General features: G+C 36.3%; 1 protein-coding gene across 1 annotated transcript; it reads right to left on the bottom strand.

Moving 5' to 3' along the window:
* Positions 1 to 243: 243 nt before the first annotated feature.
* Positions 244 to 21,285, bottom strand: LOC128988536 (sodium channel protein Nach-like). Its single transcript, XM_054409911.1, has 11 exons — positions 21,206 to 21,285; positions 20,102 to 20,201; positions 19,899 to 20,002; positions 18,077 to 18,248; positions 17,658 to 17,803; positions 15,992 to 16,178; positions 13,033 to 13,157; positions 12,192 to 12,346; positions 10,985 to 11,041; positions 2,777 to 3,031; positions 244 to 416 (listed from the first exon to the last, which is right to left on the bottom strand). Exons 1-11 carry the CDS (start codon positions 21,283 to 21,285, stop codon positions 244 to 246), a joined length of 1,554 nt encoding a protein of 517 aa, XP_054265886.1.
* Positions 21,286 to 21,679: the final 394 nt, after the last annotated feature.

Below are 21,679 nucleotides of genomic sequence, written 5' to 3'. Positions count from 1 at the left end.
GCAACCGCTTTCAACTCACATAGGAGTCATCAGGCTAGTAAAATAGTCTTTTCGCTTCATTCTAAGTCTAGACACAACTTCTGCCCGATCACGTTGTGTCCAAAGATTCTGAATACACAAAGCTATATACAACTATTTGATATTCATGGGATGAGAGAAGCTTTCTCAACTAAAATGTTTACAAACTTGTCAAAGATGCATTTTCATACCTAATGAATTTTCTGAGGAACATCAAGTTTGTGTTTAATACAAGAAATCTTTGTTGTATACGAGTCCTTTTGGGAGGGATGTAGGTACTGCGGGAATTTTTTTCTTGACGAATCCAGTTAGAATCAGCTTTACAGACCAGAACAGCAGCTCTACCACACTTAGCAGACTAATACCAAGGAACAGACCTGCAGTACCACCAATACCAACTACAAACAAACATCACTATGTTATTACAATAAACATTAATACTACAGTATATCCAAATAATTATTTAAGTTTTATGTTCAGTAGTGAAGAGGTTATTTGACACTATATCTAACGATTTAAGAAGTTATGAATACATATGCAAAGCTTGGTATTTTTTTTTTATTTTATAGGAATTGCGTGGCAAGCTTGCTTTATAAAAAAAGAACAGTTTTGACTGGATGGGTAGATTCTTTGTGACTTACGCCTCGAATCAGACATTTTGCTACTTTTTACCTATGCTTACTATATCCCCCAAAAATATGTTTTATAATTATTAAATTTTTGTGTCCATAAGACAAGTTGAGTGACCTATTTCCTTTAATCCCGAGGGGGCGAAGAGCAGCAACAAATTCACTCCATACCATTTTTATCCATCTGCTTTACTTCTCCTTACTTCTTGCCTTCTTGCGATTCTATCTCAACTGATATCCTCCACATGATTTTTGGTCATTGCCTTTTACTACTTCCTTGAGGGTTCCAGTCTAGAGCTTCCTACTAATATTGTTGTGACCCTTCCTTGAGGTGTAACATATCCACTCACACTTCCCTCTTTGAATAAGATTTCGACAGGGTCCATCTGGGCTCTCCTCTAGTTTTTGTTTCTAACTGCATACGGCCATTGGATGTTGGAAGTTTGTCGGAGACATCTATTAATCAACTTTGAGGACATTATTTCCAAATATTCTTATTTTGGTGCTTCTTATTATCTGGTTTAACACAATGACTGCTGAAAACAACGTACAGGCGCTCCCCAGTGGCGGGCAAAGCCCCGGCACGCAACCGAATCAGCGAACGCAATTGGCCTTCAAATATTTCAGTCTGACGAATCACAAAAGAGCAGTGGTGACTGTGCTGCGTTACCCCGAGAGTGGATGTAGTTCACTGAAACACCCAAAGGTAGCAGCACTGCACGGATCCGTATCCAGTGTCTTTGTAATGTGGGTTGAAGAGAAAAAATCCCCGAAACCGGGACAAAAGCATTGCCAGACAGGATTTTACGGGAAATTTTAGTACCAACCTACACCAAAGTAAAGCTCGCATTCTAAGCTGGCAGGCTGGCAACAATTATAACGTCTCCGTCTGAGGCTAAGCTCACACTGACTCAATATATTTCTGTTGGTCTGGTGCCGACTTTTGTCGGCGCGCGCCACATTGAAGTGCTAGCGACGCCGACTATAGTCGTTAACAATCAACGTGTTAATTGCCAGTTTTGAGTGAGCTAGGCAAAATCCCTTTGCTCTCCTAATCATCTTTTTTTTTGTCTATGTCTTCATCTGCCCCACCTGTTGTTGAAACAATGCTTCCGAGATATACTAACTCTTAGACATTTTATATGGCTTTCTCGTTTATCATTAGATGGTCATTATTTATTGAGTTTATTCTTATTTCTTTAGTTTGTCCAGGTTTATCTTTAGGCAAACTCTTCCCTTCTTCATCTAATTCCTTAAGTTTGTCTTCCATATCTGTTTTCCTGTGACTGCAGGGGCGGATCCAGGATTTCATTTTGGGGGGGCACTGGGGGGTCCGGGTGTTTTTACCTGGACAACTGTAAAAATTGTGTGATTAAAATCATTACTTTAGCTCTCCATGATTTTATATACTTTAATACAGCCGTTATAAAATTGACAAAAATAGTGATAATAAGAAACAAGACTTTTAAAATTATAAGAACTAACTTTTTTACTAACAATTTATTGAAAATTAGCTGATCTGACACAGTAAGTGCAGTATATGGATGGAAAAGAAACAATAAAAACATATGAGTAACTGTATCAAATTTTTGAATATGTTACATTATATATTTGTGACATAACGTTTTATAAAGTTTATTAAAAAGGGATCAACGGGGTCATAATTAATTACCGCTTTGCATGGCTTCTGGGAGGATCTGCCCCTGCCTGTGAGTCATGATACTTAAATCGTCAGCAAAGTCAATGTCTTCCAGTCTCTCCACATAAACCCATTGTATGCATCTAGGCATTCCTATCCCTTTCCTCATTACCCCATCCAATACAATGATGGAGATGATGGGTTAAAATAAGCGGCCCACCAACCTGACCAACAACCTGGTGGTGGGACCAAGAACATCAGAACATGGGGCGAATGGGGATTACAAAAGAAGATGTGTAATATATAAAGGAGTTGTATCACTGTGACCAAGCACTGCCTAGTCAATGACCAAGACAGTATGCAAACTTAAGTGAAAAAACATAATTAAAGAATGAAAAACACTTTAAAAGATGTCAAATGGTGATAAATTTCTAGTGTAAACTTATAGCATCGTCAGACCTAATGCATTTAACAATAGAATAGCACTCGCCTAAGAGATCTATCCAGCCGAAGGTGACATCTCGTTGATAATACACAGCTCCTCCGTACTTGTAGTAGAGATCGAGGTAGCCGTAGTTCTCCAGCGCTCTCTGTTGTGTGTCAGTGGTCAGGTCAGTGTCGTCGTCGTAGTAACTCTCATGACATGTCGGCAGACATCGTGAGCAGTTCAGTGGACTGACGGTCTCAGTAGCTGCAAACCCTCTCATGTTGGTGTTGTTTGGTGGTCTGTAGAACTTGAGATTGGCTAGAGAATTAACAAAGGCCTAATTGCCATCCATACACGCTTACGTTAAGAGTATTAAATAAATAGTCACTTTCATTATTGTGTTACCCTAAACAAACTGCTGTAGTTAAATAAAAGGATTTAAAAAAAGAAAAACAGTAGAGTTCAGCAAGGGTATCTGAGAAAATTAGAATCTAGAGTCTAATAGATAAACACAATAAAAGAGCACAAAACAAAACACTGATATTTTATCCTGATTTAGGATTTCGTCAGAGAGTAGTTTGATGAAAATGTAATACGAAAAATGTATTTCTCTTCAACCTACTCATTGAAAAAGACATCACAGAAATATCAGTGTTGTGGTTTGTTTATTCCTGTGGTGTGAGCTGGTCAGGACCGTTTCTGGTCAAAACTCAATCTAATCTACAGACATTTTAGCTATTCTCAAATATATAAATGAAGATAGGAACAAAAACATTTTTCTTCTGTTCCCTTCACATCCGATTCCTAGGACTCTATTCTCTAGCCGGGAACTGTTTTACACATTGCTTCAGATTAGACCAAGGGGTTTGTCCAGTTTTTGGCCTTATCACTGAGATAAAATCCATTGACGCTTGGCAACATTTAAATCTGGGATCTTAAGGACCCAAGCCCTGCGCTCTATCAAAAGACCAGTTCCGCCTCGACAAAAACATTAAAGACAACAGGTAATACTAATGAAAAGAAGTAAAGTGTAATTCTTAGCTAACTCCAAGAGTTCTTACTTGGATATACTAAATGGCTGTGTTTTAAGATGCTCAAGAAGGCCATTATTGAATACTTGTCTGAAATAAGAGAATCTTCTGCTGCATTGCTCAAACCTCACCCTATGGAAGTAAAGCTTTAGGTCACAAGTAGATTGTGGTGAGACGTAATCACGGTTCCGCAGCCTCTCATTTAGCATTCACTTTTCCTTCAAATATCTCCCATACCAACCATGACAACAGTGTCATGCAATGGAGACCTGAGGTCACATTGATTTAACAAAATACCCCCGCCGCAGCAAATCTGCCGACTAAGCGAATTTCCATTTGTCTGAATTGATTTTCAATTAAATATATTTAAATAACACTAATGAGTACCTAGGTTTGCTGCTACAAGAAACTAATAATGTGTGTTTTTAGTAAAATATTGATAGCTTAGTACAAAATAAATAAATTTGCCAAGTTTGATCAAAATATGTCCATAAACAAGCAAACTACAACATTTGACAATATTCTCCATAAGAATAACATGGGAATTTTAAATTTAAAATTTTTTTAATTTTCTCCGTTACCAATAACCAAACAAAAATACTTTTATATACTAAATTATTTGTTTTTTAAGCTCTTTAAAAAGGTCTAAAGAGAAATTGGGAAATTTTATGTTTTGAGGGTCAAAAGTGAGAAAAACAAATTTTTACCCCATAAAGCCCCGTTCCCATAGTCCGATCATGCTGGTTCGCGAACTCTTTCAAGTTTACAGTATCCCGCTTTACACCTTTAAACCAAATTTCATCAAAATCGGACAAAAATTACTCAAGTTATCGCGTTCACAGACGTATATATATATTTATATACATATATAAAATTTTGAACGAATGGTGTTTTTGGCCTCTAGGGACATCAAAATGAAAAAGTAAATCGGTCCTGGGTCTAGGTCTTACTGTGCCACCTACGGTAATAGCTACTTCCCTATAGGAAAATTTGCTAAAACAACCTAAAGGTTGCATTTTGATGTTTTTTAACTTCTTGAGCATAATGATTGTGATTCAAGAACTGCACAAAATTATTTTAAGGTCAGTTTTTTGTACTGTTATTCAAAGTGTCTGTTGGCATAAGACTGTTCGCGCCAAAACAGCAAGTGTCGTCCCCACCCTTGGGCTTCGGGGGTGTGAGTGACACAGGCCAGTAAGGCACCAACGTTCGGTCGTGTCGGATGTCATTTTCAAGTATTTCAATTTCATTCATTAACATATCGCATTAAGTTTACATTACAAGTTTCAAGTTACATATTTTCATTTATTCATCATCATTTATACAGTTTTAGCATTTTCATCATATTTTCAATAAACAGTGTTTTACTCCATGTGCAGTCTTATATTTCAGCTCCATCAAACCAATTTCATTACATTACATAATTCATTACATTCAGTGCGTCTGCGTACATCGCGGTGCGTACATATTTTGGTCCTTCGACATTGGATTACGCGAAAAGTGGATTACAGTGTACAATTCATCTATAGCGAAGATTCATCAGTTACAAGTTTTCGAGCTGAAATTGGACACATCGACGTGGAGAGACGAGGAGAAAGCTGCCAGTTTACTGCCTGTCAATCAACCCCCTCAAGGACAACAGGACAACGCCTTCGCCCTGCATCAACCCTGGACGGAGCCGAGCGAGACCGACTGCAGCCGACACCACCCGAGCGAACTCGTCATTCACCAACCCCTGCCGTCTCGAGCGCAGCCGACGGGACCCGAGCCACGACAGCTGAAGAGGGTGAGTGACCGAGGTGTCAAAACATAACCTCCCTGTCAAAGTCTTCCTCCATGTATTACCTGTCAAACTCCTACCGTTTATGTACTTCCAAAACAATCCTTGTCTTAACCTAACCTTCAAGCCTCTCACGCATTCAACCATACAGTATTCAACATATTCAGAATATGGAAGCAGAACTAAAGGTATTAACCAACAAGAGAGGTCAGATTAAGGGTAAATTAACACGGTTCATCACATTCTTTCAAAATCCAGCAAATAAACAAAACTTAGCAGAAATTGAAGTAAGATATGATAAACTAAACAACCTCCTTAGTGAATTTGAAACAGTGCAGGAACAAATAGAAATTATAGACGACACGTCAGATCACTCAGCCGAAAGAGATGAGTTTGAAACTCAGTATTTTGACGTCATATCCAAAGTAAAACAACACCTACAACAGAACAATAGTAACACCGCTCCACAACAATCAATTTCACCAACATCTATCAACAATCAAATTCCAGTCAAGCTCCCAACAATAAACCTCCCGACATTTTCCGGAAAGTATGAAGAATGGATGTCCTTCTATGACACATTTTCAGCGTTAATTGACAACAATGACGCCCTAACCGATGTACAACGTCTGCACTACCTCAAGGCTTCCTTGACAGGTGATGCAGCCAAAACATTAGACAATGTAGATCTGACTGCACACAATTATGCAATAGCATTATCGTTACTCAAGCATCAATGCCAAACCGAGAAAATTATCGTGCAAAATCACGTAAAATTGATCTTAAACCTTCCTCAAATTCACAAGGACGCACCTCAACAACTCAAGCAAATTCTCAATAGTCCACACACTCATCTTCGGGCACTGAAATGCTTAAATCAACCAACAGAACATTGGGACACTTTGCTCATACACATAATCATCCCCAAACTCGACACTTCAATACAACGCGAATGGGAGCTATCAACTGAGCCCAGAGAGCACCCAACACTTAAGCAGTTGACCGACTTTCTGGAGAAGAGGTGTCAAATCCTTGAGAACATCTCTTCCAACAAAACACAGATTACACAGAAACCTCCAAATCATACAATAAGGCAAACTCAACCATATCAATTCAAGGCCCATGTAATACAGAATCAAAATTGCAAACTTTGCAATGGTAACCATGCAATCTACCATTGTAATGATCTAATAAACTCTTCACATGATGACAAACTCAAGTTATTGTCGAATTCAAGAATCTGTCACAATTGTTTGAATCAGGGCCACCGTGTTGAACAATGCAGATCTTCAGGGTGTAAGAAGTGTGGTCACAAGCATAACACTTTGCTACATGTAGAAGACCTACAATCTAACAGAACATATCCTACGGTAGAACTTAAGACGCATTTCACTAAGTCTCTAGGCACCTGTACAACATCATCCACAGATAACAACTCGGAGGTTTTGCTGTCGACAGCCCTTATCAAAATCATCAGCCCTCACGGGACCCAGTTGACATGTAGAGCACTTCTTGACAGTGGCAGTCAGTCAAACTTCATCAGTGAGTCAGTCAGCCAAACTCTACAATTACGAAAACACAAATCATCACTTATTGTCACCGGCATACACAAAGGTAATACTCATGTATCATCGACGGTCACCGCAACTGTGAGTTCATTGGCAACCAATCATGCTATAAACACTCAGTTTTTAGTTTTACCTAAGATAACGGGTCTTATTCCATCATCTCCTATCGAAACTTCATCATGGCCGCTGCCAACAAACATCACTTTGGCTGATCCAACATTCCAAACACCTGGCAAGATTGATGTTTTGTTAGGTCAGGAACATTTCTTCAACCTTCTAGAAAATGGAAGAATTGAACTAGACAATATACCTACGCTACAGAATACCAAATTAGGATGGGTATTCGGAGGCAAGACTCCTACAAGCAAGGTCGCAGTTTCATGTCATGCTACCATCAACAAGAACGCACACGACCAACAGCAATCACCGGTACTTCATCAGAAGCAACATCGTCAGCAGACTCCACACTATCAACGGACAAGGCAACATTCACAACCGTCTCAGCAGCAGCAATACCAATATCAGCAGTCTCCTCGACCACAGATATTTTCAAGACAATGGCAAAACTCAGCTAAAGGCGTGATGTCAAGCCAAACACAAGTGGAACATCTCAAAATCAGACCTAATCACAATCGAATGCAATGCAACATATCAAATTTAGAGGCATGTCATAACTCCCGTCCTCTGTATCCTTTGAAATTTGTTCCGAACCACCTTCCACCCATGACACCCGGTCATTTCATGACAGGGGATTCACGTCCAGACCCACACGTCACAGCAGTCCGAGTCACACCTAGACGCCGATGGTCGCATACGAGTGGCTACCGAGAAGAGCAGCAACTCCTGGCTGCTGAAGTCAAACGTCTTTAAGTGCTACCAATCAGTGAGTGATCAGTGCTCTATGTGCAGTGAGTGATCAGTGCTCTATGTGCAGTGAGTGCTCAGTGTCTGTACATAAATCAATTTATTCATTCTATTAATCGTTAATGATTTCAATATTAATCGTTATTTTAATCATAATTCATCTTATTACTTGCATAAACTCGTTACTTTCTATCAATTTAACGTAAGATGTAACTAATTAATTTCATTCAATTATGTTTCAATTTGCCAGTGCATCTTTCATTGTGTTGGAAATCTCATGTAAATACTAATTTAACGCATTATATGTCTTTTATTCACTTGATTCATTAATATTTTTATTTTAACGTACTAGTCAAATTTATATTATCATTTTATATGTCATTGTATATTTAATCTTTTATATTTTTTCTTCATATTTCATTTAATGAGTGTAAATATTAGATTTAACATTCAAGGGTTAATTGCAATTTTATTATTTTTACGTTTGATTATTTCATTTTCATTGTTGTCTTAAATTAGCGTGTTCAATTTGTTTCACAATGCATTTTACAAATGATAGAAACAAGATTTATATCATTCATGTCATATATAGGGTAATTTACATTCTCATCATTGTTAACATGTACTTGTTTAAATATGTTTGTTTTTCGTAGTTTAGTATTATAACAATTTGATAGTTCATGTCATGTAACGTTTTTTGAAAGGGATCCTTTCAAGGCGGGCGGAATGTTCGCGCCAAAACAGCAAGTGTCGTCCCCACCCTTGGGCTTCGGGGGTGTGAGTGACACAGGCCAGTAAGGCACCAACGTTCGGTCGTGTCGGATGTCATTTTCAAGTATTTTAATTTCATTCATTAACATATCGCATTAAGTTTACATTACAAGTTTCAAGTTACATATTTTCATTTATTCATCATCATTTATACAGTTTTAGCATTTTCATCATATTTTCAATAAACAGTGTTTTACTCCATGTGCAGTCTTATATTTCAGCTCCATCAAACCAATTTCATTACATTACATAATTCATTACATTCAGTGCGTCTGCGTACATCGCGGTGCGTACATAGACTTTTAGATACTTTACGTACCAGGATATCCATCCCATCTATGTGGACCAGCTCATGAGCCAATTTTTTATTACATTAAATATAATTATTTTATTGAGCTGATCTATCTTTCAGTGCTGAAAAATTACAGAAATAAATAGCTGAAGTTAATGTATATACCGGGTGTCCAAAACCACCCGTACACCCCTTTAAAAACGAGGGAAACGTTTTCTTACTAACAAAAAATAATACAGAACTAGATAAATTGGTCACGGTCTACCAAATAGTGATAATTTCAAATCCAAAATCACACCGGAAGTGGCTTTTTCAGACCGGAAGTTGACTTTTTAAAATGTAAACTACCAATTTTGATCACAGAATCGGATTCTACGTTAAAAAATACATCCCTTTTGTCTAAAACATTTTTAGAAAAAAACTTGTTTTCTACCCTTAATCCCCTATTAAAGTCAATAATTTTGGGTCATTCATCTGTCAAAGACACTCCAAACAATAATAGAGAAAAACAAATGACTAAGATTACATAAATACATATGATGCATAGGATCAGCTGTTAATTGTAAACGCCTTAGTAATTGAGTAACAGCTGGTCTACACATCCATTATAGTTATTTGTGTAACTAGTGGTGAAAGTGGCACTTTGCTGCACACGAGAGCAATGTTAACGCACGAGCCGCAGGCGAGTGCGGAATGATCTCGAGTGCAGCAAAGGTCTTTTTCACTCGTGTTACACATTATATTTTTCCTTCAGTCACTATAAAGCATATAAATAATTAGTCTTTCAAACACTATACAACACGTTTTTAGGTTCAGCTGGCAACACAAATGGTGCCCTAGAAAAAGTAGTACCCGCGGTCCGTATCACTCCGCTATTTTTCCTCGGCAAGAAATGTGCTCCGCGTTTTGAGAATATAGTTCCGTATGTTTTTGTAATTTGAAGTGGTTTCCGCGCCTAAAAAAATGCTTTAAAGGTATTTTCTTGTTTATTAATATCGTAGAAATGTTTTAAAAATGTTTAAAAGAAATGTCCAGAAAGTTCAGAAATACCGAAACTATAAACACAAAATGACAGGTTAAATCGTAGTTATAATAGTCAATCAGCTGCTCATAGAATTATTATCTTTAAGTGTTGCCAACCTATTTCCAAGCGTACACGGATTACGTGTATAATAAAACCACGCTGTTTTGTGTTGTTTGGTTGGAATCCTGATGTGCGGCAAAGTATAAACCGTACGGCAAAGTATAAACCGTACGGCAAAGTATAAACCGTACGGCAAAGTATAAATATGCAGCAATCAGCAGCTTTCTGTACTATAAACAGTACAGGGAAGCCAACTTTGTCGGGTGACTGTAGGAAAAATTTATTTTTTTATCATTTGTTTTTACATTTGACCACTTTAATGTAAAAACAAATGATTAATTTTTAAAATAAAATGAAACCAAGCAATGTGTACACCAGTTGTTACTCAATTACCATAGTGTTTACAATAAACAGCTGATCCCATTCATCATATGTCTTTATGTAATCTTTGTTATTGATTTTCTCTATTATTGTTTCAAGTAACTTTGACAGATGAATGGACCAAAGTTATTGACTTTAATAGGGGATTAAGGGTAGAAAACAATTTTTCTCTAAAAATGTTTTAGACAAAAGTTATGTATTTTTCAACATAGAATCCGATTCTGTGATCAAAATTGGTAGTTTACATTTAAAAAAAGTCAACTTCCGGTCTGAAAAAGCCACTTCCGGTGTGATTTTGGATTTGAAATTATCACCATTTGGTAGACCGTGCCCAATTTATCTAGTTCTGTATTATTTTTTGTTTGTAAGAAAAGGTTTCCCTCGTTTTTAAAGGGGTGTACGGGTGGTTTTGGACACCCGGTATATATACATATATATACATGATTATTAATGTTTGACTAACATGATAACATTGTGAGAATGCGAAAGCTTATACTTACATCCATGGTTTGCAATACATAGAAGCTGAGTAGCATTGCAGATTGGAATTCTGTTATCTGGAATTCATTTTTATTTAAAATCTATTGGATGAAAGTACATTTTCAAACTAGTTATAGTATAATATGCTAATTATGTCAACTTTTTTAACTTTGAGCTAAGAAGAGACCAAACAAAAATTGTAATGCTATTCTATAGATTCGAAACATTACATAAAGTTCCAGTAGGTACCCGTAATGAATACAAACCCTTTTGTACAAAGTTTTCTTGTCTAGTGTAAAGTATGTTAATCCAAACATTAAACATAAGTGGAAGATCAGAGTGAGACAGGTGAGATGCCTTATACAGGGTGATTGAAAAGTCTAGGTACGGCTTAATATTTTGAAAAATAATAAACGTAGACCTACAAAACTTGGAATCAAGTTATAAGGCATATAAATCTATCTTAACCCATATCCAGTGATCCGCTACCTCTTAAGGGGGCGGCCCGCCAGGAGTCAGAAGAAAATCTTAAATGGAAGCATAGGTCAATATGCACATCAAATTAAAGGTCTTTTTTAGTAGAATACAATGCCGCAAACCGCACTTCAAAAGGTTGATCCTGCGCAAAATGACAGTTGTTCAAAGATTCATTTAATTTACGTTGCTATTATACGCTTTCTCCTCAGGGGGCACAGCCCTAGGAATCGGAAGAAAATTGTTAACGTAAGAATAGGTCGATATGCACATCAAATTAAAGGTCTTCACTTTTAGATTACGATGCCGTAAATTCAAGCTCAAAAGAAAGCCTGAGTAAAAAATGGCAGCCGTTCAAAGATTCAAAATGGAGGATTCAAGAAATCTTTGAACATTTGCCATTTTGCGCAGGATCAACCTTTTGAAGTGCGGTTTGCGGCATTGTATTCTACTAAAAAAGACCTTTAATTTGATGTGCATATTGACCTATGCTTCCGTTTAAGACTTTCTTCTGACTCCTTGTGGGCCGTCCCCTTGAAGAGTTATTGGATCACTGAATATGTGTTAAAATAGAGTTTTATGCCCTGTAACTTAGTACCAAGTATTATAGCTCTATATGCATTATATTTTAAAATATTTAACTGTCCTGGGACTTTTTTATCACCCTGTATATCTTTGTTAATGACAAGATCAGCTGGTTATTTCCCCAAGAACTTGTTACTATGTTACTTAAAGAGACTAACTTTACTGTACCTAGCATGTTGAAGTAATACGGCCTACAGCCACATATCTGATGGAAATAGTGTAGTCTACACTCAATGAGACAGCTACGTTGGGAGTATTGTACTGCAACCTCCAGCTCCGTCTCATCAGGGAAGTAACAGTTGCGTTCTCCCAATGGTAGCCCCCTTACAAGAGATCTTTTACGATTACAAAATCAAATATTTGGTCTTACCACTTTGCTTTTGTTCTGAGGCGAGTTGCTAAAATCAATCAAATATTTGATAAACATTGGCAAACAGTTTTTTTTTTATCTGATAGACAAAAATAGAACAAAGAGAAATACAATATTTTTTACAGCAAAAATTATTGCACAATGTCTATCCTGTAAGAACATTGAATTGAGCAGGTAGATTTCCAGAACAGGCGAGCAGTGTTGCAGCTTCGATAATAATTCAATTCTATCACTTTGCATTCACAGTTGTATTCAAATGTATAAGTTACATCAACAAAACACTAAATGACATAACATTGGATGTGTATCTAAGCCAAGATTTATTGGTAACTTTGAAGGATAAGTAGCGCGATCTTGTAGTCTTCGACATATTTCTTAGGCACAGCTGATAATTAATAGCCCATACAGCTAATGGCAACTAAGGGACTTAATCCGAACCACATTTTTGCTTTGGCATTAACGAATTGGTCTAATTATCAGGATAGTACTGCGGATAGCCATAGTAATCACTAGTGCGGACGTTAATCCACACCAGGGAGTATCACATCCACAGTGCATACCTATAAATATCCACAATTCGTGACCTCCAAGTAGCTGGATTACAGGAGGACACCACCGTCCCAGTCATAAACATCTTACCTGATGGCAGGTAGACTTTCGGTGAGATAAGCTTTGATAGTGGTTGTCATTTTCATCCCAGGTTTGGCCGGGACTAGGACTCCCATTCCGGCCTCAGGGTACTCGTCACTGGTGTGGAGTTGGACCTAACAATATACCATTTGATTGCTGATTGTTTACACTAGGGGCCACGAGAGGCTGCAGTTGGTGGCAGCCAATAGCAGGACTGGACTAGCGTGACGTTGCAACATCGCCTGTTCACTATTTTCAAAACTAATATACTAAACAATATTTTCAAATCAGCTAGTATTATTAGATTTGGCAATAACACACTGTCTTCGTTGGCTCCTTCGAAGTCACGTGGTAAATAGTGTAGTAAATAGTAAATCTCCCTCAACTGCAGACTCTCGTGGACCGTACTGTAGGTGTCATCACACTCATACTTGGTCTTAGTTAGTTGTGTAATTTGATTGATCTAATGTGCTGCTGTTGGTTTATATCTTTGTTTATGGTCCTCTTTTGGGTACTGTTTCTTTAGGATTAACTAGTGTACCTGTTGCTCGAATTCGAGCAATTGCGAAGTATTACAGGCGTTATTTTAAAACGAATAACAGTCATAATTTCCGATTACTTTAAAAGAGTTGGCTCAAAGATTATGAAAATACTCACGATGTACATAACAGTTCGATATAATCAAAATGTCTTGTAAATATCTTTCATTTTTCAAAAGCTGATCTTGTTTTTTAACGTTTTCTACCAATGTTTCCCACTCATCAAAGCCACATTAGGTTGTCCATAATAACGATTATAAACTCTAAAAAACACATCTATTTTCTATCTATATATCTATTTTTTCTACTTGGTGGTGTTCTATGACTTTCCTATGTTTCCATAGTTTGCAAATCGGCTCTTTCAATGATTTATCAAGAAATGCAGCACAGTGTCCAATCCTCCTATCAGTCCTAAATTGAATGTGAAATCTTCAGGCGGCTGTTGGAGAGCACACTTAAACCCAACACGGAAGGGTGCTTGCTGTATTCGGCTCTCAACGACAATAGTATTATCTGTATTTCATTCGCGTCTACCAGTTAAAGTTCGTCGGCCTCCTCCTATTGGCCGTCCTGGTCGACGTCTTATAGTCTCCATTATTTCAAAAGTTTTTTTGGTTATGTTTTGATTTGTGCAAATAAAAACTGGTTTAAAACAGTGAAACATCAATATTTTCAACTAATCTAATAAATCCTTATAGCACATGTCTCCAATTTTAGTATAACTAGCTGTTTCAAATATTAGTGTCAATTTCAAACTACCGGTATTCATCTGTTCAAATGTAAAAAAACATTTTCTCCCTAAGAATAACATGGGAACTTTGAAGGCCACTGGGGCAGAGCCCTGATGAAATTCCAAAGTTTTTTGTTTGATGGCAAAACTACATGCTAAGACCTTTCTAACAACACCTTGGACATGGTGATCGGTAGCACCACCACTCCAAAACAATTATGACAAAAATATGCCTAGCGTATTAAATATATAGATGATCAATTTGGTTGCTTTGGTGTTCTTGATGTTGCTAATCTTTCCATAAACACAGCTTTGTCAATACTGTATGTAAATTTTAAAAAAATCATCAAATATTGATCAAGTTATGTATATTGAATTTCATAATATTCGTTTCTACGTACAGTACATGTTGTGTTCTGCTTTAAAACATTCTCAAACTTGGACAGTTGATATTTAGCTAAATCCTCAAAGGATTCTATATTGGACACCACTGCATTTGGCATACTATGAATTTATGCTATCCCATCGAAAATATGTACTTGGTTTGGCAATGAGCTTATTAAATCCAAGCTTTCATTGCATTCAGTGTCTTCTTCAATTACTTTCATCAGGTTTGCTTTTACTTACACTTTTTTTAGTTGCATTTTCAAAAGCAAGCCTTGGAGGAAAACCAACAATTTTGTGTGTTAAGAGTTCTTGATTGTTGAAACCCCTTTCATTTGCCAACATAACGGTTTGTCCTATCTGGTCTGATGGCTCTTTTGGCTGATGTGACTTTTGGTTCTCGAGATATTTGTGCGCGGTGCCTAGCTAGAGCAATGACCGTGACGCGTGTTACGCCTTTGATTATATTAGGTTTATTGGATCTGAGGATCGTATAGCTGTTAAGTTATATCACAATAGTTTTAACTATGGAAATATTATTTTCCTCTTGTATACTACTCTCCAAAGTTGTTATTTTAAAAATCAGTAGTTCTTAACAACAACAAAATCATCGTTTTTTTCTGCATAGTTTGACATGTCTAACATATTCATATGACTTTTGATTCTTGAGATATAAGCTATTTTGTGCGCAACTTCACCCCCTCCCTATCATGTACCAACCACCTACAACCACCTAGGATGTGCAACCACCTAGGAATGCGACATCATTGATTTTATTCATCTACTAGGTACCTATAGCAATAATCAAAAGTCAAATTTCGTTACACTTTTATGCATGCTCAAACCCCCTCAGAGCCTGGACTAAACCGTTGAATTATGTATAACTTAAGTAAACTAGTTTTGTTTTTGTAGTATTAGATTGAATCATTAATCCATAAATTATGGCTTATCTATTCAAAGTTTTGTGTCATAGAAACTGAGAAAACTGTAAGGTTTAATAAACCTTAAAGTTCTTTCCAATTGTATTACCAACAGATTGGATTGGTTGTGTTAGAAGTCAGCAGCTCATCACTTAGCTATGAGAGGGGCAGGATCAACCAATATTTGAACAGTTTAAACCACTTTCTCTTTAAAGTGTACAGTATCCTCTATTATGAAATTCCCCCAGTGTTCAAACTACAATAACAAATAAATTTAAATGAGGAATTTTGTGTGGACAATTATTTTCTTAATTGATGTTGTAAATTATAGTTGTGATTCAAAATGCTTCAATTGTAAACTTGTGGAATTAATTGGCAACATTATGTATTCGAACCTTGACGCCAGATTCCCCTGTGATGGTAGACCAGTTGATCAGAAGCTGGGAGGTGTCAAAGTGTCGTAGAAACACCTCAATGCCCGTCGTAGTCCCAGCCGCGGAGTTCCGTCTCAAGACACACTCAGTGTCCACCTCCGCTTCCACATCTTTGAAGCTCACTTGCTCATCGTAGGTCAACTGAGGACTAATGTTATTGCCTCTGGTAAGCTATTTAATTTTTACATGTGAGCTGCGGCTAGTATTAGAGATTGAGTATAACAGTATTTTTTTTAACTAATGGGATTTTTTGTTTTATAATGTAAAATTTATGGTTTTTCAAGGTATGGATGGAGTCCTCATGAAAGAGGACTTATAGTGAGTGTTAAAATAAAATGAGAACATGAATAAGAGAAAGATAAACTCTAGGTAGCGAACGAACTTCAACCAGGACGTGATTGAGCCATGCGAATACTTATGAAGTTAAACGGGGAAAAGCCTGCGGGTACAACTAGTTTAAATAAATAAAGTGCAAATTAATGAGCTGATGTCACCTGTCTGCTATGTTATCTAATTGGACGTCTGACACTAAACAACCCTACTTGCAATGTTGCCAATTCTACTAGGCCTCGGCCTGGAGATAAAGGTGGCCGTGCCGTGAGCCAAACGTACCATTGACTTTGGATACTGCAAATAGGCATTTCATATATGAACCAAATATAACATTGACAATCCAAGAAGACATCACATTGACGTGAACCAGACCATTGACTTTGGATTCTGCAAATAAACAATCCATCTATGTCAGCCAAAACCCCTTGACTTTAGATATTGCAAGTAGAAATCACATTTACGAGAAACTGATGAAGTGATGAAGCATTGATAATTAGGATACTGCAAGTAGACTTCCCATTTATGTGAAGCAGATGTACCATTGACTTTGGATAGTGTAAGGAGACATCTCATTTACGTGAATTAGATTTAGCACTGACTTTGGAAAAGAATTTGATTAATATACTAGCTAGCTCCGCTCAATATTGCAAGCAGACAACTGAATTGTACACCTAGTTATTATTTTCCTCTATTTTTTTTAGTTTTGTTCTCAGTATCTGCTTCTGAGGATAAAAAAAACAGATCTTCTTTCTCAGAGGAGCTGTTAACAGTTTATGTATGTAGCAAGGAGTTATCAATACTGTACACCTGCCATCTAATTTATGATCAATAATTTTAAGTTTTGTCTTGTGTGGTATGTCTCTAGCTATCCAAAATGCCCCAAGTATATAGAGTGTTTAATTTCTCATAATTCTTCCTATTTTATTCTGAACATGTTTTTGTTACCCACATTTATTCAACAAGGAGTTATCAATACTGCACACCTGCCATCTAATTTATGATCAATAATTTTAAGTTTTGTCTTGTGTGGTATGTCTCTAGCTATCCAAAATGCCCCAAGTATATAGAGTGTTTAATTTCTCATAATTCTTCCTAATTTATTCTGAACATGTTTACGTTACCCACATTTATTCTAATGTATTCTATTTCATAAATTATTCCATAGCTATTCAAATAAAAATAACTTATTTGAACTTAATTGAAATACATTACAAAGTTTATTCCCTAAAAACATTGACCAAAGATTTAATAGAGTAGAATATATTTATAAAAACTAGACTTTGTAATATCTCACCAGTTGGATAGCCTGTGTGACGTAAAGGAGTTGAAAGAGTAGCAAAATCCTTCCTCTGAGCGTTGTATATGGAAGATGTCACAACAGTTCTCTGTCATCCCGTGCCAGGCGCAGGCGGAAAATACCTCATCACAGGTCGGCATCACCTGGACAATCCACCTTCTTTTACTCTAACTAGAAAGTAACATTGCACATTTATGTTCTCAATTACAGTTTTAAAAAGCATAGAAGACATTAATTTTCTGTTCCGAAATATACTTTAAGGAAAGATTTGTTTTTATAGTCTCTAGGCGGTCTGCGCAAACTACTATTTTAAGATTGTAATATTTCTGAGATGAGCTATTTAATTACTTCTCAAATGTATTATCATGAAATTATTTTATTTCAAAGTTAAAAATAAATTGAGTCAATGTGAATACCTTTAGCATAAAGTCTGTAAGGTTAAGCTTTGAGAGATGAGGTAGTAAATCCTGACAGTTGGCCAGGAACTCGCTCATCCTGCTGTACATCGGGTGTTGCATCATTGTCATCGCGGACAGGAACTGGTCAATGCTGTCATTGTTGACCTTCCCTGTTGTCAGGTTTAACTTTCTGTACAACAAAGATTAGATGGGTTAAAAATAAAAGATATTTTAAATCATCAGAACTTACAATTTCTTCCATTAGCTTGACATTAAAATTGAACATTGTTTTATTGATCCTTCTAACATACTATGAGAAAAAAGTTATAATGGGTAACTGGAGTGGGTAACAATAGGTTTTTATGAGAAAATTACAAAATTTCAATGATTTTTGCAACCCCTAGGTCTAGCCTGAAGCAATGTAAAAATCTATCTTGCACTGGAGCCTAGCGTACTAGGACAAAAATATATCAGTTTTTTTATTTATGGGTTTTTATAGAAGAATCACCATTAAAATAAAAATGTTGTAATAAAAAATCCCTTGGGTATTCGTGGTACTCTATTCTGTTAAAGTCACATCAGAAACTGGCATAACGCTGGCCCCACCCAAAACAGCACTAATTTTAAAACTTATAACAAAAAATAGTGCTACAATGGTACAAATAAATAAAATAGTAATAGAATAAATTGTGATGATTTGTGGGTGGGCCAGCTTCACGTTTTGCCCCACCATCACAAATCATAACCTGATTTACATCATTTACCTGGTGAGCACTATTTTATTATTTGTACCGTTAGGTAGCACTAATTAAGCACTATTTTTTGTAATAGTTTTTAAAATTATTGCGTTTTTGGGTGGGGCCAGCTGGTCTCCGGTACAGCAAAATGTTGGTGGCTCTTTTGTTTACTATTATTGTGATCTCCTTGGTGTGACAGTGCACATCTGCGCTTATCACGTTTATCATGTGGCTACTATTTAATTAATAAAGAGTGCATTTTACTAACTAGGCAATATGGCTTCATTAGTGGAGTAAATTAATAGAACATCTTGTTTATATTTATTCTATTATTTCACAAATGGCGGCCATTTTCCAAAATGGCGGCAAACTTGAAAAGTGAAAACCAGTTTTCCAGTTTTCCACTTCGGCCATTTTGGAAAATGGCCGCCATTTGTGAAATAATAGAATAAATATTTTTAACAAATTTTATGGTCTTTTTGGAATGTGGATGCAATTTTAAGACCTATTTGACTTATTTACTCTTCGCATTTTCGCTATAAACCTACTTGTTTAGGAGCTACATGATGTTAAATATACACCATAGGTTGTAACTCCTAAACGAGTGGGTTTATGGAAAAAATGTCAAGAATAAAAAGGTTTTTAAATTGCATGTTCTATGATAAAATATAGGGTTTTCCATAAGAAATTTCAAAGTTGGCCACCATTTTGGAAAATGGCGGCTGGATTTCGAAAGACTGAAATCATATGTTTAACTGCCACAAAAAATAAATGTCCCCCATTTAAAGTTTTCTCTAATTCTTACCGTTTCCGATATCCCAATGGTGGCCTCCTTGAGTTGATCACTCTGTATATACTGTAGGGCCTATATATATATCTCTCTCTCTATATATATACATATATAAAAATTTGAACGAATGGTGTTTTTGGCCTCTGGGGACATCAAAATGAAAAAGTAAATCGGTCCCGGGCCTATGTCTTACCATGAGACCTACGGTAATAGCTACTTCCCTATAGGGAAATTCGCTAAATCAAAATCTTCATTTGCTAGATAAAACATTTCATTCTTTAGGTTTTTTATTTGTTTATTTTGGCTTACTTACTCGTAGATGTAACTGAAGGCGACATGTCTTTTGATCTTATCAGTAGGGCAGACGGAAACACCGGGAAAAGGAAATAAATACAAAGGATAGTGTGTGTCTTTTACCTGTGAACATGAATGTAAAATATAAATTTAAGTACAACCACTTACGTAATCACACATTGAAAATAAGTAATTACTAGTATATTTCCCAGCATATATTACCTGAGTCACAGTTGGGCCATTGATATATCGCACGACCATAGAACTGCAGAGGGCCAGGGCACAAAATAGAGACATCAGAAACACGACTAACCACATGAACCTGTGCACAATATAAAAAACTAGAAATTATAACTCATCATCAATCATCATGATTTAGCTTTTGTAATTGTTGGTTTTCCTCATCCTGTAATGATTGCATACACTATTCGTCAGCTGTTTTCAAGTTGAAATAACTACTGTACCAGTAATTAAAGTGTTTAAGATTAACAAAAGAATAAAACATTCCACCCACGAAGAGAAAATTATTTTTCCTACAGTCACCCGACAAAGTGGGCTTCCTTGCACAGATTATAGTACAGAAAGCCTTACTTTGGCACACAGTTTTTACTTTGGCGCACACCAGTATTCCAACCAGAACACAAAACAGCGTGCTTTTATTATCCACGTAATCCGTGTACGCTTGAAAATAAGTTGCCAACACTTAAAGATATTACGACTACGATCAGCTGGTGCAGCATTTCCCATTTTGATAATTTTTTTTGTTTAACCTAACATAAAAACGTGTTGTACGGTGTTTGAAAGTTATTTATATTAATTATTATTAAAGTGCCACTTCGCCCACTAGTTACACAAATAACTATTTCCTACAGTTACCAGACAAAGCGGGCTTTCTTGTACTGATTATAGCACGCAAAGTAGCTAATTGCTGCATTTACTTACTTTTCCTGCACTCCAGTATTCCAACCAAACAACACACGTGTGTATATGCTTGAAAATAAGTTGGCAACACTTAAAGATACTACCGGTATGACTACGATCAGCTGGTCCAGTGTTTCCCATTTTATTCAACGCTTGGATTTAACCTAACCTAAATTGTGTTGTTTAGTGTTTGAAAGACTAATTATTTTTATGCTTTATAGTAACTGTAGGGTGTCGGAAAAATATAATGTGTAACGCGGGCGCATAGTTCCACTTTGCACACTAGTTACACAAATAACTATTGTGCTACTTTATCATCCATAATTTACATGATTTTTTTAATTAATAATTTACTAAATATCAACCAATAATATTAAGCAATTCTCATAAGTTCCTGCTACTCACCTATCTATCAGCGAGCATCTTTCATTAAAAATATACTGCAGACCATGTAAAGATGATTCATGAGCATATTCTTTTAGCATCCTTGTAAGAGAATTATTGGTCCAACTATCACTCTTTCTTGTTGTTTTTTTTCTCAAAGGAATTACTTTCCTTTTATGAATTTGTGGAACGGTGCCTGGAAAAATGTTATTTAATGCAAAATTTTCACAATTTGCATTACTAATACTACTATATCATATATCTATAAAGAACTGTGTTTGAAATTTATTATTAACGAGATGTTAGCCCGTCCTACGTACGGGAATTCAGTAGCCAGTTAAAACAGTGTACAATTCAGATCAGCTAGTTTACACATATAAAGACAAAGTTTCTTGCAGTTTTAATGTAAAAAATCATCTTGTAAACAAATGTTGTGTGACCAAATATGTTTTTATTCCATCATAGGCCTATACGATATGCATTTTAAATCCGTTA

Source organism: Macrosteles quadrilineatus, unplaced genomic scaffold (assembly GCF_028750875.1).
Source record: "Macrosteles quadrilineatus isolate MER2022 unplaced genomic scaffold, UCM_ALF_1.0 Scaffold_3__2_contigs__length_128488019, whole genome shotgun sequence".
Taxonomy (NCBI): Eukaryota; Metazoa; Arthropoda; class Insecta; order Hemiptera; family Cicadellidae; genus Macrosteles; species Macrosteles quadrilineatus.
This window is presented reverse-complemented; position numbering and strand designations above follow the sequence as displayed.

Bases quoted from the DNA above. Each gene is read 5' to 3' on its own strand.
- LOC128988536 (XM_054409911.1), bottom strand. From the start codon at position 21,285: ATGCTAAAAGAATATGCTCATGAATCATCTTTACATGGTCTGCAGTAT. The intron at 16,179-17,657 runs GTGAGATATTAC...CAATAACATTAG, and splicing joins TCACACAGGCTATCCAACTG to TCCTCAGTTGACCTACGATG. The intron at 11,042-12,191 runs GTACAGTAAAGT...AATGAATTCCAG, and splicing joins GTATTACTTCAACATGCTAG to ATAACAGAATTCCAATCTGC.